This window comes from Alexandromys fortis, unplaced genomic scaffold (assembly GCF_014885135.2).
Source record: "Alexandromys fortis isolate MF-2015 unplaced genomic scaffold, M_Fortis_MF-2015_v1.1 scaffold_51, whole genome shotgun sequence".
Taxonomy (NCBI): Eukaryota; Metazoa; Chordata; class Mammalia; order Rodentia; family Cricetidae; genus Alexandromys; species Alexandromys fortis.
The window spans coordinates 1,247,341-1,274,477 of record NW_026067925.1 but is presented as its reverse complement, the minus strand read 5'-3'; the positions used below and the strand labels follow the sequence as shown (position 1 = coordinate 1,274,477).

General features: G+C 50.5%; 1 protein-coding gene across 5 annotated transcripts; it reads left to right on the top strand.

Moving 5' to 3' along the window:
- Window positions 1-316: 316 nt before the first annotated feature.
- On the top strand, window positions 317-27,137 carry Atp1a2 (ATPase Na+/K+ transporting subunit alpha 2). Of its 5 annotated transcripts, XM_050142916.1 has the most exons (23): window positions 317-457; window positions 4,710-4,814; window positions 4,996-5,055; window positions 7,074-7,277; window positions 7,739-7,852; window positions 8,103-8,237; window positions 9,309-9,426; window positions 11,229-11,497; window positions 12,461-12,659; window positions 12,792-12,901; window positions 13,084-13,218; window positions 13,879-14,068; window positions 14,222-14,397; window positions 19,239-19,375; window positions 19,871-20,021; window positions 20,116-20,284; window positions 20,487-20,641; window positions 20,992-21,115; window positions 21,306-21,451; window positions 21,649-21,779; window positions 23,998-24,099; window positions 24,247-24,338; window positions 25,284-27,137. In XM_050142916.1, the coding sequence occupies exons 1-23, from the start codon at window positions 446-448 to the stop codon at window positions 25,310-25,312; spliced, it is 3,063 nt and encodes a 1,020-aa protein (XP_049998873.1). In that variant the 5' UTR covers window positions 317-445; the 3' UTR covers window positions 25,313-27,137. The 5 variants fall into 5 exon arrangements, with proteins under 5 accessions (XP_049998873.1, XP_049998875.1, XP_049998874.1 ...); XM_050142918.1 differs by lacking the exons at window positions 317-457; window positions 4,710-4,814; window positions 4,996-5,055; ... (8 more) ...; window positions 13,879-14,068; window positions 14,222-14,397 and adding exons at window positions 16,233-16,380; window positions 17,002-17,120; XM_050142917.1 differs by lacking the exons at window positions 317-457; window positions 4,710-4,814; window positions 4,996-5,055; ... (8 more) ...; window positions 13,879-14,068; window positions 14,222-14,397 and adding an exon at window positions 16,239-16,380.

Genomic DNA, 27,137 nt, shown 5'->3' with positions numbered 1-27,137 from the left:
CCTCAGCGTCCTCACCTGGAAGTAGAAGACAGTCTGCAAGATGCCTTGGCTTGCATCCTAGGGCCCTAGGGGCCACATCTCCCTCCAGCTACCCCCATTCCACCCCCTTTCCCTTGCTTCTCTCTCAGTTGTGGCTGCTCTGGGATGGGGAAGTGCTGAGGGGAGCTGAAGGGGGGGACACACCACGGGACAAAACAGCCAGGGCCAGTTGCTAAAGGGGCGGGAGGGGAGGAGTCCTCAGGGATCCAGTTTCAACAAACGTTTCTTTCCCCGAGAAGGGGAAGGCGGGGGTGAGGGGGAGAGGGACCTATTTAAAGCTACCCTGTTGCTCAGGCTGTCTCTGTCTGTCTGCCAGGGTCTCCAGCTGCCCCAGACAGGCAGTGTGGTCTTGAGATCCTCCTGGTGACCTTTTCAGCCTAGGTCCCCTCAGCCACTCTGCCCCAAGATGGGTCGTGGGGTGAGTATCCCCAAAGATCAGGGTGAAGAAGACAATGGAGAAAGGGTGGGGTGGGAATGGGATGTGGAGGGAGGGTGAGGGAGGCTGGCTGAGTGGGATGGTTTGAACTTGGAACGAATCGCCCAGCTGCACATGCCTGTGGATTCCACAGCGCTAGCCCAAGTTCTGTACCCCGTTCTGCAGCCACCCTGGCCTCCTCCTCTCCCACAACTAGCCCAGAAGCCACCCAAGTGCCCTCCTAGGTCTCCCCGCACTCCATCCCCTCATCTCTTCTGCCAACATCCCTCCTCTCTCACCACAGTTCCTGGCTTCCCAGCTGAAGGGACATTCAGCTCCGTTAGTTCTCTCCCGCCCTTGTTACCCACTGAAAATATCTATTCCTCTGAGGTCCTGGCCAGAGAGGACGGGGGCCAGCCTGGGGTTGCAAAGCAGCTGTGGAACACCCCGCTCCCAGGGCCACCAGGCAGCTCACTACACCAGCTCCTGCGTGCCAGAATCAGCTGGGACGGAGAGCAGGAATCTATCCCCAACGCTCACCCCAGCACCCCTCCAGATGTCCCCAGCAACACTGTCCTCAGCTCCAGGCCACAGTCTTTGGGGACCTTTCTAAAGGCTGGTGAGAACTGCCCCCACCATGGCATCCTGGAGCAGTGGATGGGTTTGCCAGTGAAAAGATTAATAGTCGTGTCTGGGCGAGCAAGGACAAGGCTTCCAATTCTTGGAAATGAAATTCCCATATGAAGGAAAGTGACCCAATCCCTTTCCATACTGTGCTGGGCCGCCTTCCTTTTTGTGGAATGCTGGCAAAAGAGGGCACGGAGGGAAAGGGCTTAGCAAGGCGTTGCAAAATGCCAGGGAGACAGTGCCATGGGGTGCTGTGGGCCAATTTCTGGGCCCAACAAGGAGTCAGGCAAGGGCATGTTACTGCTCTAAGCTGAACAGCTGGAAACACTCTGAGCCTGGACACCAGGGTTCCAGGGTTAGGGTGGGATTGGAAATAGAAGAGTACTGTGCAAGTGTGTGCACGTGTGTGTGTGTGTGTGTGTGAACATGTGTATATGTGTCCACAACTTCACACCCTGTGTTCCCAGGAAGCTGGTAGTGCTGTAGACATCTATGAGTGAGCCCCGCACTATGCTTCAGCAGGTGAATTTGCAAATGAACAGCCTTTGGGCATTCAGGGGCAAAGATGGAGGCAGGGCAAGGGCTGTGAGCCCACCCTTAGGAGCTCTCTATGGGCAACATGTTTCCCTGAGGAAGTGGTCACAGTCGTGGGAAGACATTCTGTCCTGGGACCTTCAGCAACATCTCGCTATAGAAAGAAAAGGTCCAGTTGAGGTGCAGAAGTCAGGGCCAAGGCAAGCCCTACCTTTATCTAAGAGAAAAGGAAGATAGGATACCTCCCACCCCCACTCTTCCTTAGAGCAAGGACCTAGCTCACACAGTTCTTTCTAATTAAAAAACAATTTGACCTTGACTTCCCCATTCTGAATCCCCCCCCCCCATCCCCACCAGCACTCTTGCTGGATCCATAACCTCTGGCACCCCTAACCTAGTGGCTGTGAGTGACGCTGCTCCTGGTCTGGTCTGTTTGAAAAGTCTGGGAGCTTAAGGTTGGGAGCTCAGAGTCCTACCTACCAGAGAAGAGCTGCAGAAAACAAGTTCCCGCTCTCCACACTCAACTCTGGGGTCCGCTTCTTCACCTCCACCCCAGCCCATCACTGTGTGGCTGTGAAGGGCAGTGTGGGAGCTGAGGGAAGAAATCACTCTGGTGGGAGGGAGTCAGGCCTCCTCCAGAAGCTGAGGTGGGGGTGGGGGGAGCGCTGGCTGATTTCCAGCTACCCCCACTCCGTCCCAGACTCTGGCTTTCTCAGAAAGAACTCTCTGTTCTCCTTCAGCATTCAAGACCCAAAGAGAGGGACTTGTGCTGGGGGAGGGAGGGAAGAGCAGAGAGGGAAAGGGGGGTCCTCGCTTCCTCTTTCTTTCTTCCCTGGGCAGCCACTGGCCCCAAATCTCTGCAGGCTCCTGGCTGAGGAGCCTGAGATCCTTGCCAGGACAGGAGGAGGGGGAAGGGCAGTGTGTCCCAAGCTTCGCACTTATGGGAGAACAGGGTGGGAGCAGAGGAAAAGAAGTTACCACATGGCGCTGTTTAGCTCAGCCACAATCAACAAACCAACATGCAAGAGCCAGAATATTTTTTTTCACCAGAAGCATTTGTTTATTTGTTTGAGATAGACTCTCGCTATGTAGCCCAGGCTGGACTCAGACTTTCGATCCTCGTGCTTCTACCTCCTGATTTGTGGGAATACAGATGTGCATGCCATCCCTCCCAGCTCCAGAAGCGGGCATTTGATTCTCGTTTTCATGCGTTTTCTTTGACACCAAACATGCAGAGAGTTCTCTGGACTCTGCTCCTCCACCTCTAGCACAAACCTCAGCCATCCTTGCGGTCCCCAAGAATCTCACCGATGACTGTCCAGATTGCTTTCTTACATTCAGACCTTTTGTGGGTTCCCTTCCTTTACTCGGCCCCGCCTGCCTGCCAAGAGGCCAAAAGCATTTCAATCCATTTTTTAAAAAGCCTCTTACATCACCTGGGAAAGGGCAGGTATTTCTGAGTTTTTCTCTACCTTGCCGATGGCCACTTCAGTCTCCCTAGGATGCTTGGCCTTCAGAAGATCAAGACCAGACTGAATCCATAGGCATTTCAGATAGAGAAGAGAGCATGGTGTGATGGTCACCTTTTCTAAACGGAGCGTGTCTGAGCAATGCAGGCTCCAAGAGCATATCTCCTAGGTCCCTGAATCATGGAACAAGTGTCCATAATCTTGCATTGGAAGGCCCCTTCCCTTCCTTGCTCCTTATTTCACTGGGCAGAATCTATTACTCAGGGTGCTAAGTGCCCTGGACCACTCTAACTCTGGATAGAATATGTTACCATGAAGCACTGAGGATCTAGGGTGGCACAGCCATGTGCTAGAGAAACGGGAGGTCCACACTGATAGACATCTGCCTAAATCCATGGAACATACACCGCCGGCCTGTCAGCTGTGGTCACTGGGAGGTAGTGATGAGACAATGTCCCTCTCCAACAGTGTGAGATGCTGATAGGGAGGGAGGCTGTCCATGTGGAGGGGTAGAAGGTCCCTGAGTGCATCCTCCACTCTCCACTAACCTTCACAGTCAGCTAAAAAGTTGCAAAAAAAAAAAAAAAAGAAAGAAAGGAAGGAAGGAAGAAAGGAAGGAAGGAAGGAAGAGAAAAGAAAGAAAAAGAAAACCACCCCCACCCCCCAAATGCATAATCTTGAAAGACAAAACAAAGCCACACAGGCTATTGTTTCTACCAGATACCCATTATTTATGGGAAATGCCAGTCATCACCATGGGATAGAAAAACCACTTCTAAAAACTCAGTGTGGCCTTCAGGGTCCACAGAAAAGCCAGAGGGATGAGCAGAAACTTAGTCACCCCCTGTGTCCCGATGGAGAGCCATGGAGGGAGATGATGGCATTTTTCACACTACCCATAACCCCCGAGGCCTTTCCTAATCCCCACCATCTCCCTCAAGAAGCTCCTATGAGATCCTGAAAGTCTGCAGCAGCCCTGAAGAGAAGAGCAAATGGGGACCTCACAAGATCACTATTAAAAACACCCAGCTGACCTGAACAGAATCTTTCTTTACTCCCCTATACTAATCTTGGCAAAGGGAACCCAACTGTGCTTTGGGGGTTCAAGTTCTGTGACTTGTCTCTGTCCAGTTCCAGATAAGCCTGCCAGCAGGGTGCTCCCAGCATACCCTGGACTTTATAGACATACTTGAACCTGTCACCATTAGCTTCTCTCAGTCCATCATCCCTGTCCATTCCATTCCCACCACCAAGCCTGCTTCTCTTGCCTTCCCAGGACTCTTACTCTACCCAGAATTCCTCTCTGAACTAGGCAAAGGCATCCCTGCAGGATACCCTACCCATCTGTCAACACAATGCCTGTCCACTCCCAGAATTCTCTCAAATCACCTTGGATGGTGTTTTTCAAAATGCATGTTTTCTTTTTTATCTGGCAGAATCCCACACATAGTAAACAGGTAAAAGTTCAAATGTGGGGGTCCTCACAGCTCTGCCTGGGCTCGTCCATCTGCTCCCGTTCTCTCCCACCCCCTGCTTCCAGTGCTGGGACCTCCTCGAAAGCAGGTGGGAACGGGCTCCAGGCAGCCAGTCTCCCTCATCATCCCTGCCCTCCCTTTCTTTTGTAGGCAGGGCGTGAGTACTCGCCTGCCGCCACCACTGCGGAGAATGGGGGTGGCAAGAAGAAACAGAAAGAGAAGGAGCTGGATGAGCTGAAGAAGGAGGTTGCCATGGTAAGGACCACGATGCTCTCAGCAGGGCCATGGAGGAGCAGCTCTGTGCTGACAGCCACACCCCAGCAGCCATGGGCATCCAAAGAAGCTTTGTACATAGACCCTTGTTCCTCACTTAATCCTGTGCCCCAGTGTGTGTTCAGCCTCCTCTCCCAAAGTGTCTGCATTTCCATTTCCCCAGGATGACCACAAGCTGTCCTTGGATGAGCTGGGCCGAAAATACCAAGTGGATCTGTCCAAGGTGAGTGGAGCCATGAGAGAGAGGTGAGCTTCAGGTGCAAGAGACTCCAAACTAGAACACAATGCTCCTTGCAGATGAGAGGAGCAGCCCAGAGATGAGAGACTTACCCAAGGTCATGGGCACAGTCAGGGGCACAGTCTGAAACAGACTTTGGACCCCTGCTTCCCCCTCTTTGCCTGTGTATCCGGAAGCTAGAATTCCTGAGGACCCAGGGTTCAGGTTCTGGCAAGGCTCTGTGCTCTGCCTCCAGCAACTGCTCTCAGAGATGATGGACGTGGACCAGCAAAGTGACTCAGCCCTGTTATGATAGTACTTGCTGATGCCCGCTACGTCGGTGGCTCTGTAATAAGACGCAGCATGGCCATTTCTTTAATCCCCATCCTAGCTCTGTCAGGCATGGTTAGCCTGTTTATGAAAGCAAGGAGAATCAGAAAGTGACTCGCTGAATTTGTACCCAGGCCCACGCTCCTCGCTTAATCCTGTGCCCCGAAGAGTGCTCAGCCTTCTCTCCTCCTTCCCCAGGATGACCGCCACCTGTCCTCGGATGAGCTAGGTTATATAAATAAACACAGGCCACCGCCAGATTGCCAAGCCCATCATTTAAAAATATTTTAAATTGTTCCTCTAAGCTGGGTGCATGGGCACACATCTGTAACCCCAGCTACTCAGGAGACTGAGGCAGGGAAGATTGCAAGTTCAAGACTAAAGAGGACAACTTAGAGTCCCTGTCTTAAAATCAAAGAGAGCTATGCATGTAGTTCAGTGACAGAATGCCGTGTAGCTTGTGTGATGCCTTAAATTCAATTCTTAGGAAACTAGAGCAGAAAGACCATTTGGACCCAACAGTTCAAGACTATTCTAGACAAAATATTGAAAGCCTGGCTCAAACAAATGAAAATACAGTAAAGTCAGCCATAAATTCAAGACCAGCTTGGGCTATAAAGTCACTTCCAAGCTAGAACCATACCTTGTCTTAAAAAAAAATTAACAGGGGCTGGAGAGATGGCTCAGAGGTTAAGAGCACTGCCTGCTCTTCCAAAGGTCCTGAGTTCAATTCCCAGCAACCACATGGTGGCTCACAACCATCTGTAATGGGGTCTGGTGCCCTCTTCTGGCCTGCAGACATACACACAGACATAATATTGTATACATAATAAATAAATAAATAAATATTTTTTAAAAAAATTAACAGTACCCCTGGCCCATTCCTCTTTTGTCTCTTCCTAAACTGCTTTGCCCCGATTCTTTGACGTTACTTTATTTCCTGTGACATTTTCTATTCTCCGACACCCATGTGTATTTATTACTGTGCAGGTTTCCTCTTTAGATTGTGGGTGTTGACAGTGCCTGTCTCTAGATCCTTCCCATTGTTGGGCGTGTAGTCGGAGCTCAACGTTCACATGTAAGGTAGACGAATGAATGACATGAAGGTCAGGAACAAGTGGGTCCTGCTCGAAGTCTGTAGCAAAAGAATCTAAAAACAAAAACCATACAAACAGAATTCCAGTGCACTATAGTAAGAACCATTCTAGAATCAAGCACGGCGGGGTTGTCTGGATCCAGAAAGAAGCCTCTGATCTAGCCTGGGGCCTCAAGAATAGCTAGGCTTTCTTAGGAAAGTGATAAGTGGTTGCCAAAGTCACGTGACACTAAGGGTCTATGCTGTGAGGCTTTCCCTGGAGCCCTGGCGAAAGGAAGGATCTGCAGGAAGAAAGGAGGGCGGTCAGAGGAGGAATCTTTCCGGTGTGCTTATGCATGCTGTTCCAACAAAAACACGTTTCAACCCAAGAGTAACAGAAGGTGGACCACAGCGAGAGTCCTTTGTAGCCTTCAAGGCCCAAGTCTCATTCACAGACCCCAGTTTCTCTGTGTGGTCCCTCCTGATGATCCTACCCCTTCCAACCACAGCAGATTTTTTTCTCTCTCCAGCTGGACACTACTCTGCACGATGCTGAGAGATGTGGTGGGGGTAAGGTTTGTTCCATTGTTCCACTCCTGTACCTTTTCTTCCTCTATAGGGCCTCACCAATCAGCGAGCTCAGGACATTCTGGCTCGGGATGGACCCAACGCCCTCACACCACCCCCCACAACTCCTGAGTGGGTCAAGTTCTGCCGTCAGCTTTTCGGGGGCTTCTCTATCCTTCTGTGGATCGGGGCCCTCCTCTGCTTCCTAGCCTATGGTATCCTGGCCGCCATGGAGGATGAGCCATCTAATGATAACGTGAGCCACGCACCCAACCCCTGGACCAGTCAGTCTTTGACTCTGCCCTCTGACTCTAAACCCCAGATAAGGCGAAGGGGTAAGGGTTGGGGAACAAGATCCCAGTCCCAGTACCTCAGGCTGAAGAGAGCCTGTGGAGCACCCCCAACACATTCAGCCAGTGATGAGAGAGAGAGAGAGAGATCCTCAATACTCAGTCCACTAAAAGGAGCTGGTCTGTACACTTGGGACTTCACTCCTAGAAAGGCCTCAGCCATGTGAACTAGCTCCTTCCGTGCTAGGGGTGTGGGTTAGAAGGCTGGGGGGAAGGAGGGCTGGAGAGAAAGACTCACTGTCTTTCTCACACCTGGGCTCAGGTGAAGGCTGGGGATCCCATACAGTATGACTCTGAGCGGCCACCCCAAGTCACAGCCACCCCAGGTGAGAAATGTTAAGTGTGTGAGACTCTTTCTTCTTACCAGCTATACCTAGGTATCGTGCTAGCTGCTGTAGTCATCGTCACTGGCTGCTTCTCCTACTACCAAGAAGCCAAGAGCTCCAAGATCATGGACTCCTTCAAGAACATGGTGCCTCAGGTAGATGGCAGGGACTGGCTCCATCCAGCTTGGGGCATAAGGTTTCTGAGAGGACTCACCTCTCGGTAGTCTTGTGGTCTGAAATAGAAGAAAGATGGTCAGAAAATACCCTTTTCAGCTCTTCATACCAGAGCCAAGTTTTGCTGCTGAAGGTGTGGGGGGTTCTTCTCCTCCTTCGGAGGGAGAGCAAACAATTGGAGCACAAAGGTGGAAACGAACCTTTCACGAGGTGCTCCTGGCTTTTCCACAGCAAGCCCTGGTCATCCGAGAGGGGGAGAAGATGCAGATCAATGCGGAGGAGGTGGTGGTAGGAGACCTGGTAGAAGTGAAGGGTGGGGACCGTGTCCCTGCTGACCTCCGGATCATCTCTTCCCACGGCTGCAAGGTGAGGGGGTCACCAAGAGCAAGTGGCTGAGTCTGTGCAGAGTCAAGAGAGGCCCTCTTAAAAGTTGAATAGAAACTCAATTGCAAACGTCAAGGCTTCCCCTCAGCCTCCCAGCTCAACCTCCTTCCAGTATAGGATGGCTACAGCTACCTCTGCGTATCTGTGTTAGGAATGCTTTATGCTCTGGGATTTTTTTGATATAGGCATTTTATAGCTATTGTATATGGAATACCATTTATGCGACAGAAACCTTACATACTCTATTCAGTTTCACTCTGAAAGATTCCAGACCAGCCTGAACTACCGAGAGCCCCGAATAATAGATAGATAGATAGATAGATAGATGATAGATAGATAGATAATTTTTTTAAAATATTTATTTATTATGTATATAATATTCTGTCTACATGTATGCCTACAGGCCAGAAGAGTGCACCAGACCTCATTACAGATGGTTGTGAGCCACCATGTGGTTGCTGGGAATTGAACTCAGGACCTTTGGAAGAGCAGGCAATGCTCTTAACCACTGAGCCATCTCTCCAGCCCTAGATAGATAATTTTAAGGAAATAAAGATGAAGGAGTTGGGTCTTCACACCCATAACCTTAGCACTCTGCAGGTGGAGGGTAGAAGCAGGAGGATGGGGAGTTCAAACCTGGCTATCTAGAGAGGAGTCTGGAAAAAGATGACACTGTGATGAAGGCTGCTGTATGTTGCCGCCTGATCAACCCCAGGAGGTGGCATTGTCACAGACTGCCTTGGCGGTGGTGCTCCTGGAGCTGGGCAATGCAATGATGCTGTTTACATTTCCCACTTTACAGGTGAACAAATGAAGGCCTCGTGGGTAAAGCAAATAACCCAAAGGCATGTAAAAGTCAGGAAGAGCCAGTCTTCCCAAGCACAGCAGGAGCAATAGCTGAGTAATGCCATAGATATGTGATGAGGGCCAGCGCAATTCCGTCCCTCTTGTCGTGAAGATTGAGGGGGGTTGAATCTGGCTCAGGAGACAGTTGTGTGCACACAGTGCTGCTGCTGCTGCCAGTTTGATGACTGCACCCCCTTTTCTCCTCAGGTGGATAACTCATCCCTAACAGGAGAGTCGGAGCCCCAGACCCGTTCCCCTGAGTTCACCCATGAGAACCCACTGGAGACCCGCAATATCTGTTTCTTCTCTACCAACTGTGTGGAAGGTGAGAAGCTAACCTCTCAAGAATGCTCCTCATCCCAGCACTGTAGGGAAGGGGCCTGTTCCCGTAGCTGTACTTATTTGGCAAAGGCTCTGCATATAAAGGGCACTGAGGAGGGAACAGGGCCCTGAACATTGCAGAAATCGTCATCTCTGGAGAGCAGGGCAGACCGCCTCTATTGGAAGTCACCTCTCCCCACGAAGCTCTCTGTTCTGTTCATTCTCCGACTGAAAGCCTCCCACAAAACTTTCAGATAGTGGGTCAAAATGCTACAAACACACACACACACACACAGAGCCTTGACTCTTAAGAGGGTGGGGAGTCAGGTGACGTCTTCTAGGTCTATGATTCTGGACCAATTGCTTCCTTCCTCTGCTCATCATTAGAAACCGGAGGCTCACTCTGGGTCAGGAGAACTTTCTGGTGAAAATCAGGTTCTCCTTCAGTTTGTATCATCCATCTAGGCCATGATGAGGAGAAAATTCTTGTAACGTGCAGTCTGCCCTGGTTTTTCCGTCTCAGTTCTGGGTTCTAGCGATGAGAGCTGGTGGCTGTTACCATGTAAGAATAGGAATCTAAGGACAACTGCATCCCTGTAGCCCATACTCTACGGTCAAGCTGGAGAGCTCAGCCAGGACTGACTCTGGGAAGGTCCAGGAGCAGGACATTGTAGCAGAGAGGTTTCCTAGCCCACAGACCTCTCAGACGGCGATAAAGAATGGCTTCTTGCATCCCAGCTCCGTGCCTTTCCTTCCCTGATACTGTTTCTCCTCCATTTATTGGTTCTCTGGGCTTGGTTCCTTCCTTCAGAGAAATGGAATTACAATAAAAATCACTACACATTAAATTTCCTAAATTTTTAATGTACTGAGGTTCTGACTTATCATACATTTCCCATAACTGAATGTATTTGAAAGGTCAGATAAGGTGTTCGTACTGCGTAGTCAGCAGCTAGCTCTGAAGAGAGGAGAGGAAATGGATGGAGGTTGCATGTGTTGCATGCCTGCTAGGTGACAGGCACTTGCCAAAGCGCTTCACACTGTTATCCCATTTGACTACTGACTCCTAGGTAGGAGTCCAAACAGGCATTCAAGCCGAGATTTGGCTGGCTTCAACATGCATGCTCTTCCTACGGTACCATACTTCCTTTCCCAAAGACCCCTGTGATGTCCACACATGGTGATTGATTGATTATCTGACTTCCCTTTACAGTTGAGATTCATACCTAATGCTGAGTGTGTGTGTGTGTGCGTGTATGTGTGTAAGTGAGCACACTCATGCCACAGTACCCATAAAGAAGATTCGCAGGACTTGGTTCTTGCCTTCCACCACGCGGGTTCCAGAGACTCAACTCAGACCATCAGAATTCGTGGGTGGTGCCCTTACACACTGAACTGTCTTGCTGGCCCAAGAAAATCTTAAGTCCAAACCCTCCCCCCAAATCAATAAGTACTTTGCTTCTGTTTATAATACACTTTTGAAAAATATCTAGTCCAAGATTGATTCGCTGAAATGTTGCAGGCAGTTTAAATTTCATTTATTGAATCTCTTCAATGTGAACTTTAGTATTACTTGCAAGATGTCTTCTCCGGCCCGAACACAAAAGAAAAGAATTTGCGACTGTATTAAATCTGAGACTGGTGATCTACGCCGGGAGGGTAAACCCAGTTTACTGAAAGTAGCCTCCGGGGTTAGAGTCTTTGGCTTATTTACTCGGTGATGGTTTTGTTTCCTTAGCAAATATGATGAGACTTCATCCTTGGCAAGCCCAGAACACTCACCGTCTGTCCTTTCCTCTACTGCAGGCACTGCCAGGGGCATTGTGATTGCCACAGGTGACCGGACAGTGATGGGCCGCATAGCCACTCTGGCGTCTGGCCTGGAGGTCGGGCAGACACCCATCGCCATGGAGATTGAGCACTTCATCCAGCTGATCACAGGCGTGGCGGTGTTCCTGGGGGTCTCTTTCTTTGTGCTGTCCCTCATCCTGGGCTACAGCTGGCTGGAGGCAGTCATCTTCCTCATCGGCATCATCGTAGCCAACGTGCCCGAGGGGCTTTTGGCCACTGTTACTGTGAGTGGATCAGGCTGAATTAGTACCAGTGCCCAACCACTGTCCTCGTCCTTTTCCCCCTTTGATACAAACACAGTCGCTTATTGCTTCTCAGCAATGTTCTTCCCTTCAAGTCCCTGCGGTCACATAGCCGACGCTGTACACAGAAACGGTTTAATGCGTGCCTTGGAGTTATAAGTTGAAAAATTTTGGGTTGAGCTGTATCTGAGCATTCAATTTCTCTTTGGGGGCTTGCGATGGTCATGCTTCTCACCATCTGCGAGCTCGTCTCCCGCTGCAGTCTGGGCTCCATCCTGTCTCACTTGCTGTAAAGACTCTTTCAAAGGTCGCCGGTGACTAACTAGCAAAGCAAGTGACATTTCCCAGCTCTCATCCTTAACTCTGCTGCTGAAATGGATACCTCTGTCCACCCTCGTGCACTCCACCCTTCATCAGCTCCCGTGACGTGTCACCGTCCTGGTTCTCTTGTCCTGTGTCCTCACAGAAACTCAATGGCGGACGAGCCCCAGACTCCGCTTTCCTCTTTGTTGCTCTCATTTTCTCCCACAGCTTCTGCTGTCCCTTCCGTGTAGGCGGTTCTCCATCTTTGTGCCTGCTCCAAGTCAGATGTGTTCAGCTCTCTGCTGGGCGTTTCCCACAGACACACCTAGGAACCAGTTCAACGTGCCTAATGGCCAACTGTCATTATTTACAGCTAGGCCCCAGCCAGTCTTATCTGTGAGTAGGATTAAGAAGAAAGGAATAGAGCTTCAGGATAGAAAACGGTCATGAACACCTGTCACTCTAGACTTGGGTTGATTATTTATTTATTTCCAGGCAGGTCCTGGAACGAGCTCTGTAGAACAGGCTGGCCTTGAACTCACAGAGTTCCACTTGCCTCTGCTTCCCAAATGCTGGGATTAAAGTCGTGTGCCACTACTGCCTGGCGTCTTGAACCATTTTATACTTCTCTCCACTTACTAGGTGTGCCTGACCCTGACCGCCAAGCGCATGGCCCGCAAGAACTGTCTGGTGAAGAACCTGGAGGCGGTGGAGACGCTGGGCTCCACTTCCACCATCTGCTCGGACAAGACGGGCACCCTCACCCAGAACCGCATGACCGTGGCCCACATGTGGTTTGACAACCAGATCCATGAGGCCGACACCACTGAGGATCAGTCTGGTGATTTGGTTTTCCGGAAAGGGGGAAGGGGGAGGGGTGGCTGGTGCCGAGGGCCCCGGCAGAAGCAGGAGATGAGGGTGTGAAAATACTCCAACAGGGGACCAAGCTTCTTTCTCCCTTATTTCTCCCCAGGGGCCACATTTGACAAACGGTCCCCCACGTGGACAGCCCTGTCTCGGATTGCCGGTCTCTGCAACCGTGCTGTCTTCAAGGCTGGGCAGGAGAACATCGCTGTGTCTAAGGTAGGGGGTCAGCCAGTGAGTGCCGGCACAGATACGGTAGAGGACTGTCTCCAAAGGTCCCGTGTTGATGCCCAGCTCTCCCTCTCACGTTGAGCTGGTGACCTCAACTGATGCCCCGTCTCTCCCGTCCTCCACTCCCTCCCTCCCCCACTGGGACACTGAATTCTGTTTTCTTCCGGCAGCGGGACACAGCTGGTGATGCCTCTGAGTCAGCTCTGCTCAAATGCATTGAGCTGTCCTGTGGCTCAGTGAGGAAGATGAGGGACAGGAACCCTAAGGTGGCAGAAATCCCCTTCAACTCGACCAACAAATATCAGGTCTGGCTGGGCTGCTGGGTGGAACAGAGAAAGAAAGAGGGACCAAAATGGGGAGAGTGAGTGACCGGAGACTCGACAGAAAGAAGGGATGGGAATATCTGAGGGCTGTGTGCTCCCACTCCCGCTTCACGCCCAGGACACATGGACCAGCTACATGTGTGCTTGCCATCCATCATCCTCTGACTGGCAGACCTTACTACACACAACCTGTCACGGTCTCCTCTTTTCTCCCCACCCACGGGCCGCATAGCTAAAGCACACTTTTATGATTCCCTTACTGTATCCCTCGGTATTTAGGCGTCTGATAAAGCCAAGAATAGTCTCGGCTCTACTCTGCAGGCACCATAGAGGTAACCCTGGGTCATTCGGGGAATACGGGGTGCTAATAAAAGCCACCCAACCCCTAGCACAATGCCTGCCCTAACTGATCTTAGTAACTACTTGTTGAATCGATCACCATTCTGTGGAAGTGACTCTCAGATTTTAAGACTCCGATGTGAAACACCTTCCACGCATAGTTTCTCCTTTGTTGACACTCTCTGATGATTAGAGTTATGTTATTAAGGAAAGCTTCTGTCTTGGAAGCTGCTCCCTATCAGACCCTGTGCTAAGCCACCAAATGAGTAGGTCGCCCTCTGTGACTGCCTTTCCCCTCTCCAGCTGTCCATCCATGAGCGAGAAGACAGCCCCCAGAGTCACGTGCTGGTGATGAAAGGGGCCCCGGAGCGCATCCTGGATCGATGCTCCACCATCCTGGTCCAGGGCAAGGAGATTCCTCTGGACAAGGAGATGCAGGATGCCTTTCAAAATGCCTACATGGAGCTAGGAGGACTCGGGGAGCGTGTGCTAGGTGAGGGAGCCGAAACCGAAACCAGAGCAGGGCCGAGGAGCGGGGCCGAGAAGGGGGCTCCTGAGCCTCACCAGCATCTCTAACATGACGAGCCCTGGAGGCAACCCGGCAGCCACTCTGCTGCTCTCACTCCTCCCTCCTGCTCCTCCTCAGGCTTCTGTCAGCTGAACCTGCCTTCTGGGAAGTTCCCTCGGGGCTTCAAGTTCGATACAGATGAGCTGAACTTCCCCACAGAGAAGCTCTGTTTCGTGGGGCTTATGTCCATGATTGACCCGCCCAGGGCAGCTGTGCCAGATGCTGTGGGCAAGTGCCGAAGCGCAGGCATCAAGGTACCGATGACCTCCTTCCCGCCCACCCCCACCTCTGTCCTGGTATGCCTGGCCACCTACCAGAGGTCAAGGGACCGCAGCAGCTGCTGTCCTGAGGAGATGTAGGCTTCTGGTGGCCTCCTTCCCTCTGACCCAGAGAAGCTGTCCATCTGCCTGACGAGAGCTCTTGCTTTTTGTTCATGCCTATCTATCACCTAGCCCAGCTCCCTGTCCCACCTCATGTGCACCCCTCCCTCCTCATCCTAAGCACCAGCTGGCATTCCCATCATGCACACTTGGTTATCTGAGTGCCCAGCTGCCTCAGTCTACCCATTCGGAAGGGGGACTAGAAAGCTCTTGTCTGCCTCAGCAAGCTCACCTTATCACCCCATATTCTCCCCACTCATCCACGACTCCACACTGAGTCTTCGTCCCCACAACCTCTTCTCACTGAATACACTCTCTTAATTGTCTGGCTTGTTCTTCATCCAGCAAATATGCATTGCTTATCAACTGTGCATCGGGCACTGTGCGAGGTGCCAAGTTATTTAATGAACCAACCGACCGACCATCCATCCAGGAACTCAGTTTCCTATTTCCAAGACAGGTCCCTGACATCTTTTTCTGTCATCAATTCTGATGCCATTATTATTATTATTATTATTATTATTATTATTATTATTATTATTTCTTCCTCTTCTTCTTCCTTTACCTCCTCCTCCTCTTCTTCTACCTCCTCTTCCACCTCCTCCTCCTCCTCCTCCTTCTCCTTCTTCTCCTCCTCCTCCTCCTTCTTCTTTTTAACAATGCAACACAACCTGCTCCCTGAGAGCCAAGTCTTTGTTTCCCACTGGGAATACAAAGATGAATAGAAACTGGGCCTGGCTTCCACATCTCAGGATCTCTCGGCGGGGGGGGGGGGGGGGGGGGGGNAGGGAAGGGCGGGGGGAACCGATGCTTCTAAACATATCATAGAACAGTCTTAAGAGTTGAGGTCATTGAGTAATCTATTGGTCAGATGCCTAAGGATAAGTTATTTTAATGTTTTAGATGCATCAGACACTACTTTAAGCACTGAGCATGGCGGCCTTCTAGGTAAGCACAAGCATCTTCCCTGTTACAGAGAGAGAAACTGAGGCACAAGCAGCAGGCCCAAGACCACATAGCTAGTAATTTGTGAAGTCAGAATTTGAAACAAGGCAGTCTATTTTTTAACCACCACACCAGAAGACTTGGTGCTGTGTATGTGCGTTAGTTTTGACTGCAGTAACCACCCAGCATGGAAAATAGGCATTATTACCCCCATTGCAATACACAAACACTCAGAAACTCAGAGTAGGTAAATAGTTTCCCCAAAATAGAACAGTCGGTAAGAGGCGAACTGGGATTATGAAGCACAGTTGGCTTGTCTGGAAGCCGCGCTCCGTCTTTCTGCCCAGTCAGGTGCCTCTCGGCATGATGAGAAATCGCACAGAGGCTGGGCAAGGACTCTATGGAAAATTAACTGGGAGCTGTTAATTCTGCCTCTGAGAACTAGACAGGGTTTAAGAGAAGGGATGATATTTGACCTGGACCTTGAAGGCTGCCGAGGATTCAGTAGGCTCTAAAGGAAGGAGAGGCATGGCTAGATGAGGGAACAGTACGTACCCGGACGTGCCGACGCTATCAGGAGGTGGAGGTGTACGGGTCAGTGGGGGAGAGATGATGAAAGAGCACTGGGGATTGGGACTGATACATTGGGTCAAGGCCAGTTGGAAAGATTTCCTTTAAATGCCAGACTCAAGCTCTATCCCATGTGCCACAGAAGACCACAGCTGTCACAGATATAGCTTTAAGGCTACCTAGAGGAGGAGGGACGAGATGTGGGGATAAGCTGAAGTCAGGAACAGGGAGACAGATTAAAACGTGCACAATAGTCCAAGCGAGGGGGTGAGGATCTGGACAAGACAGAGAAAAAGGGAATGAAGACACATAGTTGCATTCGAGAAGCATTTGGAGAACTTGGTGAGCAAGCTGGGAACAGGGTGGGAAGATAAGGGAGAAAACAGAACCCAGTGAATAGTCTGTCTAAGAGGAGAGGAGCTGGAGGGGGTGCAGGGAATGAAGACGGTGCAGTATGGACCTTCCGTTTAAAGCATCTGTGAGAAACACACAGGGGGAGAGAGAGAGAGAGAGACAGAGAGACAGAGAGACAGAGAGACAGAGAGAGAGACAGAGAGAGAGACAGAGAGAGAGACAGAGAGAGAGAGACAGAGACAGAGAGAGAGAGACAGAGAGAGAGAGAGACAGAGAGAATATCTGGGGACAGTCGGAATATAGTTCGAGTTCACGAAAGACGGTCAGGACTTTAGATTTAAATCTCATTAGCACATGCGTACAAACAAAAGGCTTACCTAAATATTTATCATGTTGTTCAGGAAGCAATAGGTCAATACGCAAGTAGCCAAGGAAAGGATGAAGAATGAAACCCTAGGTTCACCAACATTTCTGGGGAAGAGGAGAAAGAGAAGCCAGTGGGGTGGGTAGGACACAGCTAACGTTTATTGAGTGTCTACCTAACGCCAGCCTGGACTGATGTAGATCACCCCCTCCATTGTGCTGACATAGAAAATTGACTTGTCTAAGGTCCAACCGTTGGCGAAGGTCAATGTTTAGACTTAGTTCCTGTCCAAAGGCAGCACTTACTCCACTCTGCTAGGCTCCGTTCTGCCACCCCGAGGAGGCTCTAAAGAACATGCCACCAGGTAGGGGTACAGCTCGGGCAGAAATGAAGGAGGCACAGAAGCCAAGGGAGCGAGGGGATCTCAACGCCTGAGGGAGTCAAGGACAGCGAGGTTTGCCGAGGCACTTGTTTTCAATAGGAGGCATGTTGCGGGTAGTTTCAGGTTAATAATGGGGGTGGGAGAGAAGGCAGCGGGGGCCTGAAGAGGTGTCTTGCCTCAGTTCTGTGGGACGTCTCCCACAAGCCCACATATGCCAATCTGTCCTCATCTAGCTTTGATCACTTTATGCCGATAATAGCCTCTTCCCGGGCCTCCTCCCTTCCCATCCCACTCCATGCATTCTGCAACAGCAAAGAACATTAATTATCCCAGCTAAGGCAAGAAACGCTTCTCCCCATACCATGCAGGGCGGTTGGAAGCCGATGAACATGGCAGCAGCTGAACACTGTCTCCATCTTTTTTTTCTTATTTATTTATTTTTCCATTCAAAAATTTACACTTCCTCCCCTCCTCCCATTCCCCTCCCACCTAACCCCCCATTCCCCTCCTCCCTTCCCCTCCCTCATTAAGAGAGGGCAGGGAACCCTGCCCTGTGGGAAATCCAAGCCCCCCCCATCCAGGCCTAGGAAGCTTTGCATCCAAATAGACTAGGGTCCCAAAAAGCCAGTACATGGAGTAGAAACAAGTCCCAGTGCCTTTATCAATGGCTTCTCAGTCAGCCCCCATTTTCAGCCACATTCAGAGAGTCTGGTTTGATCGCATGCTCATTCAGCCCCGATCCAGCTGGATTTGGTGAGCTCCCATTAGAACAGGCACACTGTCTCAGTGGGTGGAGCAACCCCTTGTGGTCCAGACTTTTTTGCTCATCTTCTCCCTCCTTCTGCTCTTCAACTGGACCTTGGGGGCTCAGTCTGTTGCTCTGATGAGGGTCTCTGTCTCTATCTCCATCCGTCACCAGATGAAGATTCTATGGTAATATTCAAGATAATCATCAGTGTGATGGTGGGAGAAAGCCAGTTCAGGCACCCTCTACTCTGCTGCCCAAGGACCTAGCTGGGAGCATTTCCTTGGATACCTGGGATCCCCTCTGGAGCCAAGTCTCTTGCCAACCCTAAAATGGCCCCCTTAATTAAGATATCTACTTCCCTGCTCCTATATCCGTCTTTCCTCCCTCTCCACCCTCCCACTCCCCCAAGCTCTCTCCAGTCTTTCCTTTCACCCTTCTCTCTCCCCCTCTCCCCTTCACTGTCTCCATCTTAGCCCTGCTCTATCCAACCGCACTGCTGCTGCGATCACTTGAGACACCGGGAGAGTCAAACCTTTGTTCAGGGTCCCTGTGACCTTGAAGAAATCTTGACTGCTCACAAAACTTTGGTCTCCTTAAGTATATTCAAAGGGAGCTGTTGGAGTTTGGAGAGTGGCCCAGCAGCTAGGCGCGCTCATTGGCTGCTCTCTCAGAGGACTCACACTGCAGGTCACAACCATTTGGGGTATTAGATGCCCTCTTCTGGTCTCCAAGGGCGCCAGACACATATGTGGTACACAAACATACATGCAGACTAAACACCCACACAATTAAAATAATACAAAGTGGGCAGAGGAGGAGAGGAAGGAAGGACTGTTAAAGGGGGTACCCATCCAGTTCTGATGGCTTCTTTTCCCACATAGCCAAACTCCTAAAGAAATTCTTCCAGATAACCCAGGCATGGGAATGTATGCCCATAATCCCAACACTTGACAGGCACAGGCAAGAGGATCCTGTGGGTCTGAAGTCAGCTTGGGCTACATACCTAAAGATCTTGTCCCAGAGAGGTAGAGGAGACACACACACATACACATATATCACACACATACCACACCACACACATCACACACACCTCACACACCACACACACAACACACACACATACCACATCACACACACCACACACATACACCCACCACACACATACCACACCACACACACATATACCCACCACACATATGCCACACCACACACACAACACACACACACACACCTCCTTCTCTTCTGGCTGGGATTCACCAACCTCAGACATCTAGTAGTCTAATTTTACATGGTTTAGGGAAAGGAATAGGAGGGGAAGCTGAACACTTCTTTTTCTGTCTTCTTCCTATCAGGTGATCATGGTCACTGGGGACCACCCTATCACAGCCAAGGCCATCGCCAAAGGTGTGGGCATTATATCAGAGGGTAACGAGACTGTGGAGGACATTGCAGCCCGGCTCAACATTCCTGTGAGCCAAGTCAATCCCAGGTAAGGGCTTTACAAAGACCCTGTCCCTAGCCAACACATCCTCTCCCAGAGGCTGTCAGGGTTCCTTGGGGATATCTCGACAGCATTTCTGGAACCCTTAGACTAAAATCTTTCCTTTGCCTGTCCAATGGCCATTCCCACTGACAACTTTGTGTCCAGCCTGTACCAGTGATGAGCTGTGTAACCTTGGAAACATCTTGCAGTCCTTGAACTTCCATTTTCTCAGTTACGGAATTGAGATGGTGTCCATACTGCAGGGTTGCTATAGGGATGGGATATGCCTAGCAAACAGCCCTCATGCTTTTGTGGTACCACACGGGGAGGATGTAGCGTTGCCTTCTCTGAGAGAAATAGCGGAACTCAGTGTCATAGAAGAGGGTGTGAAAGCAATAAGGGAGTCCCACCTCACAGGGGAACTAAGGCACACGGAGCAGGGAGGGGCAGCAGGAGAGGCGTGAGTGTGGATGGTCAGTTCTTACTGCTTCTACCCTCCAGAGAAGCCAAAGCATGTGTAGTGCACGGGTCAGACCTGAAGGACATGACGTCAGAGCAGCTGGACGAGATCCTCAGGGACCACACGGAGATCGTATTTGCCCGGACCTCCCCTCAGCAGAAGCTCATCATTGTGGAGGGATGTCAGAGGCAGGTGAGCAAGACAGCAAGAGGCAGCGACAGGGCAAAGTTGGGGGCCAGACAGGCAAGGACTTTGTCCTCAAGCACCTTTGGTGTCCTCCCGGCAGGGAGCCATTGTGGCAGTGACTGGTGATGGGGTGAACGACTCCCCTGCGCTGAAGAAGGCTGACATCGGCATTGCCATGGGCATCTCTGGCTCTGATGTCTCTAAGCAGGCCGCTGACATGATTCTCCTCGATGACAACTTTGCCTCCATCGTGACAGGCGTGGAGGAGGGTGAGGAAGCAGGGTGGGCTGTGTGACATCCAGGATGTCTGAAGCCAGACCTTTTGCTTCCTCTGATTTTCACACTAAGGTTCCACGCTGCTTCAGCTTTAAACCTTCCTCTTAGGAAAATGAGCAGCCAGCCACACCTCAGGGGTGAGGGCGGGGGAAGAGTTCCTCTAACCTCCCTGATGCCCTCAGAACCTCCCTACAGGCCGCCTGATCTTCGACAACTTGAAGAAGTCCATCGCATACACCCTGACCAGCAACATCCCTGAGATCACCCCCTTCCTGCTGTTCATCATTGCCAACATCCCACTGCCCCTGGGCACCGTGACCATCCTCTGCATCGACCTGGGCACAGACATGGTGAGGCCAGAGTGTGGAGCACAATCTGACCAGGCAATCACAGGGAACAGGGGTGGGGTGAGCAGTGGACAGAGGAGCTGCGCCAGGGTATCAGACCAGACCCTGAGCAGTAGACAGCAGATGTTAAGCACAGGCCTGGGGGAAACAGGAAGTTTCTCCCCACCACTCTATAGTAGCGGGGATTGAACCCAGGACTCACGCATGCTCTCCACCCCTACACTGTCACCCTAGTGATGACAGGATCTTAAATACCGCTGTGCCAAATTCTGTTGATTCTTCACTGAGCGGTTGCTGCTCTAGATACAGAATCTCTTCAGATGCCTCCTCCCGCCCACGTCCTCTGTACACAGGTTCCCGCCATCTCATTAGCATACGAAGCAGCTGAGAGTGACATCATGAAGCGGCAGCCACGAAACTCCCAGACGGACAAGCTGGTGAACGAGAGGCTCATCAGCATGGCTTATGGACAGATTGGTGCGCCCAGCCAGGGGCTTGGGAGGGTGTCCCCAAAAGCTTCGTCCCATGCCTGAGAGAGATGAGTGACATTTCGAGAAAGAGTCCAGCTCCCTGAGAGACAGAGACTTCCATCTCTGTCCCCAAGGGGTGGCCCTTTGCTGGTTCTTTCTCTGCTCAGGTCGCACCTTCTGTTTACAACCTCTTCCAGGCATGATCCAGGCTCTGGGTGGCTTCTTCACCTACTTTGTGATACTGGCAGAGAACGGTTTCCTGCCATCACGGCTGCTGGGAATCCGCCTTGACTGGGATGATCGGACTACCAACGACCTGGAGGACAGCTATGGGCAAGAGTGGGTGAGTGGGGCTGTGTAAGGGTGATGCAAACGAGAAGGGGTGGTGCTGAAAGCCTGGCAGGAACTGGCCGGGAGCAAGCTAGGGGCAGAAGATGGGTTAAGTGCCGAGCTTAGCAACTGCCTAAAGCATGCTGTTTGCTGGTACTATCTATCCCTGACACTCACACTTGACCCCTTTCCGCCTGCCTCCTCCCCCAGACCTATGAGCAGCGGAAGGTGGTGGAGTTCACATGCCACACGGCCTTCTTTGCCAGCATCGTGGTTGTGCAGTGGGCTGACCTCATCATCTGCAAGACCCGTCGCAACTCAGTCTTCCAGCAGGGCATGAAGTGAGCGCCGACCGCTACCAGTACCCACCACCCAGAAAGTTCTCTAGACATGGTCACCAACCCATACAGGCCAGGATTCCAATACCAGACCCCCTCAGCTCCCAGGGCTCAGGTTTACTCGGAAGGTATCTGGTTGTAATAACCTAGCTACTTATACGTAGACAGGTTTGAAATGCTCATGCGCGCGCGCGCACACACACACACACACACACACACACACACACACACACGAGGACGGAATGGCAAGACTACGGAACTACACTCTATTGTCATGTTTTCCTACCTTCATGTTCGTCTTTCTTAGTGTCCTCTCACCCCTCCTTCTCACTTCCTCTTCCAGTTCCTGTTTAGGTGGCACCTAGCCATATCCTTTGCCCGGTTCTAAACCCAGGGTCAGGTCTCCTGTTCTCCACACCAGCACTTGGCATTGTCGTGTGGTTCTGCATCCACCCACAGACATATTCAGGCCTTCCTAGAGTGTGGTACCATGAGCCGGGCCGTGAATTAAGTGCCTTGCTCTACTCTCACGACAGGGTCTTCCAGGCGGGTATGACCGTACACTGTGTGGGCAAGGAGTCCTCTCCAAAGTTAGATGACAAGGTCACTCAGCTGGTCAGGGTCCTCCAGGTTGGCCTCCACCCCACACTACAGCAGCTCACTTGTCACACATCCGGCACCCCATTCCCTTGTGATTTGAACACAGATGGAGGCTGAGTAGCAAAGGGGCCACACTGGTTTCTTTCCTGTTTCCTACCACAGACAAAGGTGGCTATTCCCCGACAAAATTTTGTCCCAAAGAAATCTAAGAAATTAGGTACAGCCCTGTACCAGACACTTACAGGGCAGCTTACAGGTGATACAGAAAAGTGGGGACAGAACCAAACTGATGAACTCAGACCACCCAAGAGGCAAATGAGAAAGAATCAATGTGACTCTGGCTAAGGACAGGGAAGAGGTATTAATACCCACAAACCACCTGGCCCAGAGGCAGCCTCAGTGTGCCTGGACCTTGGGTAGTTAAAAGTCCTCAAAGATACTCTCAACAGTATTCCAAAAAGCCATGTGAGCCAGGCTCTTACTTGGAAGAAACTGCCACGTTTTCTAGTGGGCCATTCTTAGGCAAACCCCAAGAAGACAGTGATGACTCCCTCTAGACTATTTACTCTAGTTCTGCTTGGAATCCTCAAACACTTATAATGAATTCTAACGCAGTTATCACTCACTAGCAAGTGTAAATAGAAAGGCAAAAATCATTTAAAATGTGGATTGTGTGGGGAAAAAAAAAAGCAAAGAGCTATCCCTATATCCTTCTCAGACATTGTCTGATGCTCTATGTAACCAAAGAAAACGTCTTTTTATGCTTATTGTATGTAGAGAAGAAGTGTGAGGCTCTAAGAAATTAGGCTCTTTTAAACTCCCCAAAGGCAGGAAATGGCTCAGCTAGTGTACACTGGACAGGTCTGACTCCAGAATCTGCTCTCAGAACATTGTTCCGTCGTGTTTTTACATTCTGATACAGCGAGTATATATCAACTACTTCCTGTATGGTGACACAGAAGCAAACGCTGGCCGGGCTCAGTATTTTGTAAACATCCTCTTCACTCCGTGTCTGTGATGTTCAACCACCCGGGTCTGTAGGAGATGCTGAGAAATAGAAGACACCAATGGGCTCCGCCCAGAGGAGCTTTTAAAGACCCCTTGCTGGGAAAATAATATTGTCCCAGCTCATGGGCCTAGAGCAATAACAATTATAAGCTGTCTGTGTTGACTACTACATCTCTGGTACTGAGTTACATAAGAAACAATTACTGAATGAGTTAATAGATGTATAATACACAGTAGCCAGAGGTGAACAGAACAAGCAGAAGAAAAAAATTTTTTTTTATTTTTCAAGACAGGGTTTCTCTTTGTAAGTCCTAACTGTCCTGGAACTAGCTCTTGTAGACCAGGCTGGCCTTGAACTCACAGAGATCCACCTGCCTCTGCATCCCAAGTGCTGGGATTAAAAGCATGCACCACCACCATCCAGCCAGAAGAAAATTTTTCCCCCTTTGGTTACATAAAGCATGATAAGAGGTTTGAAGATGATAGGGATGAAGAAGCCGTCCTTCCCTCTTCCCCTTCCCGTCTGCTCCAAGGGGTGCCTCTGGAGCTCCCCCTTCCCACACCCTCCTCCAATGCTACCTGACTACCTGCTTTCTTTTCTTTGCCTTTCTAGGAATAAGATCCTGATTTTTGGGCTCCTAGAAGAGACGGCTTTGGCTGCCTTCCTGTCTTACTGTCCGGGCATGGGGGTGGCCCTCCGAATGTACCCACTCAAGTAAGTGCCTCTACCAGTGGCTGAGGGAGTGGTAAGAACAGAGAAATCCTGGCTCCTTTTGGGACCCAGGCTCTAATTCACTTTAATTTACTTTCGTGACACCGTGCCAGCCTCTGAGGCCCCTGACTTCCCTCCACTGTTTTTCAGGGTCACCTGGTGGTTCTGTGCCTTTCCCTACAGTCTCCTCATCTTCATCTACGATGAGGTCCGCAAGCTCATCCTACGGCGGTACCCTGGGGGTAAGCGGTGCACTCTGCAGACAGCTCTGACCCTAAGGTCCCAGAAGCCCTGAGCAGGCCAACCCTGGCCTCTTCCTTTCAGATCCTGTGTCTCACCTAGAGCAGTGGTTCCCAACCTTCCGAATGCTGCGACCCTTTAACACAGTTCCTCACGGTGTGGTGACCCCTGACCATAAAATTATTTTCATTGTTACTTCATAACTGTAATTTTGCTACTGTTATGGATCAATGCAGATATCTGATATACAACTCCTGTGAAAAGTCTGTTTGATCCCCAAAGGGTCATGACCCACAGGTTGAGAACCACTGCTCTAGGACCACAGACCATCAGATTAGAAGGACCCTTGGAGATCATCTAATCATCTATACATTTTGTTGATAGAAAGGTGCACGGGGGGGGGGGGGGATTTATTTGTTTAGGATGATAAGGCAAGGAATAGAAACTGGTACCACGACATAGGGCTCCTGATTTCCTGGCATCAACCAAGAGTTGGTTTATTTTCCCTGGAAGCATTTTTGATCATTGGCTGGATTGAAATGGATGACCTACAAGCCACACACGGTCCATGAGTAGTGTTTGGGCTGAGAGGTCCAAGATTTTAGATGTGTGGTCTTCTAACAGACCCAGCATCTAAAACTTTGGTGTTTTTACATAAAGCCTGGGATCTGGTTTCTAAAACAATACAAAGCGCTGTCAGTCCTCTGGCACGGTTCCTTGTGGCGCCATTGGCACAGCTGCTTCCTGCTTCCGCAGACACTTGTTACCTGGATGAAATACAAGTCTCCCCAGAAGACAGGCTTGGCCCCTCCTTGTCCTTTATACAGCCCACAAACCAGGCAGGGGTTTGTCCCTTCCCTCTGATCTCAGCTATTTGAGCCCTGGGGAGTTGAACTTTTGCTTCCTGTTCTGTTCCTGCTACAACCTTTATCCCATCTCTCTCACAGGCTGGGTGGAGAAGGAGACGTACTACTGAGATCACTGGAGAAAGGAAGAATGGGAAAGATGGGGTGCTCTGGAGGTGTTGCTGCGGTGGTGGAGGGAAGGGATGGAAAAACTGGGGTGGTATTTTAGGGGAAGACTTGGGGGAGACAGAATAAGGCAACAGGGTGAGCTAAGCTGGGTAAATAAACTTGAGGTGACTGCTCCATGGGTCCAACTGTGAACCCTCAGACAGTGTGTTCTGGGGTCCCCTCCCAAGATCCCTCTCGTCCCACTCTACCACATCCCCTACTTTCCCCAAAGCACTAAGGGTTGCCCCAGTCCTCCTTGTGTCTTAGCCCTCACCTGTATTCTTCAAACAGATCACCACCCAAAGGTCAGTCCTGTCTACTCCAGAAGAAAGTCCTCTCAGACCAAGTGTCTACGTCTCTGGCTTCATTCCTCTTCCCGTTCTTGTCTTCTTTAGCTTCCTTCCTGAGCCTGCCCCTGTTCCTCCCTTTCCAAACCTTAAAAACACAAAATTTTCCTTCTGGAAGTGCGAGAGTCTGAGGCCAGATAGGGGAAGCTGGAAGGGAAGGTTAAGAGTGTCTCCCAGGCAAGGCCAGTCAGGAACCTAGGGAGGAGAGCTGGGCTGGCAAGGAGAGATTGGGATGTGCTGGCTGAGGGAGACAGCAAAGGAATAAAGACAGGGCAGTGACCGCAAATTTGTCACCTTGAGCCTCCAGGTAGGTGGTATGGGTTCTGGCTCTGTGTCCTTTATAGACACAAGTAGATCAAACTCCCATCTCATTAGACTAGCAACGAGAGGCAAGACCAGGAGTCAGTGTGGCCACCAAGTGCCCCAATGACTCCTGGATAGTGGTCCCCTTTGTCCACAAGGCCAGGAAGGTCCAGCTCTTGGGATTACATGCTTTTGGGACCAGCCCCTCTTTATAATAATTTCTCAAACAACATGCTGTTCTGAGACCCCAGTTAGCTGCCAGTTTCCACCTCCCTGCTCTCCCACTACCTTCCCCTTCGTGCCCACGCTGCTGAACCCACATCATTTCCAGTGTTGCCTAGCTGGCCATTGGCAGGAATAATCAGCTTAGATCATGACGCTGTCAGCAATTTTAGACACGAGAGAAAAATCTGCCTTTGACCTCTTAGAGGGCAAGGCCACCGCTCCCAGGCAAACGCCCACTTTCCTTGAGGCAGGAAGCTAGCTAGCCTCAGGTTCCTATGGAGTAGAGTTGTCTTTCCTTACTCCCTCTCAGCTAACATTTTTGCTCTGTGGACAGCTGCCCTTTCTCTAAGCCTGGCCTAGAAAGCACTGCATAGCTGGACCTAGATGAATGAGCCAAGCAAGTGAGAGACAGCAAGAAAACCGGAAGGCCTAAGGTGGAAACATGAAGAACAAGACACGCATTAGGCCAGGCCCAAAGGTCTCCCCAGAGCCACTGTCTCATCACAGTGGAGTTTTGCTTTATCATACATACATTGAAATTCATAAGCCTTAGGTTGGAAGTCTAAATAAGACACTATATTTATTTCGGCCCGATTAATTTGAGATCTTGACTTTGAACAAACGTTTACCTTTGCACAATCAATAAAGAAGTCATTTGGTCAGTAATTTAAGTGCATAAACAGTATTGCTAGGAGTGGCATATATAGTCTGTCCCAAAGTATGCTTTTCAGGCACTTTAGAAACCTCCCTTTAGAATCAGCAAGTGCATAGGCTAATTATCTTCGGTCCCGATATATCTGTTAAAGGAACATCTACAAGAGCCTTACTGGTGACCTTCTGTAAGACTTTAGCTTGAGGCACTACATATGTACTTGAAAATAATAAAGCTGCATTTCTTTATGAGTAAAGGAAA

Coding starts and splice junctions, on each gene's coding strand:
- Atp1a2 (XM_050142916.1), top strand. Junction 11,498..12,460: donor GGCTTTTGGCCACTGTTACT/GTGAGTGGATCA, acceptor TCCACTTACTAG/GTGTGCCTGACCCTGACCGC. Junction 13,219..13,878: donor ACTCGACCAACAAATATCAG/GTCTGGCTGGGC, acceptor TCCCCTCTCCAG/CTGTCCATCCATGAGCGAGA.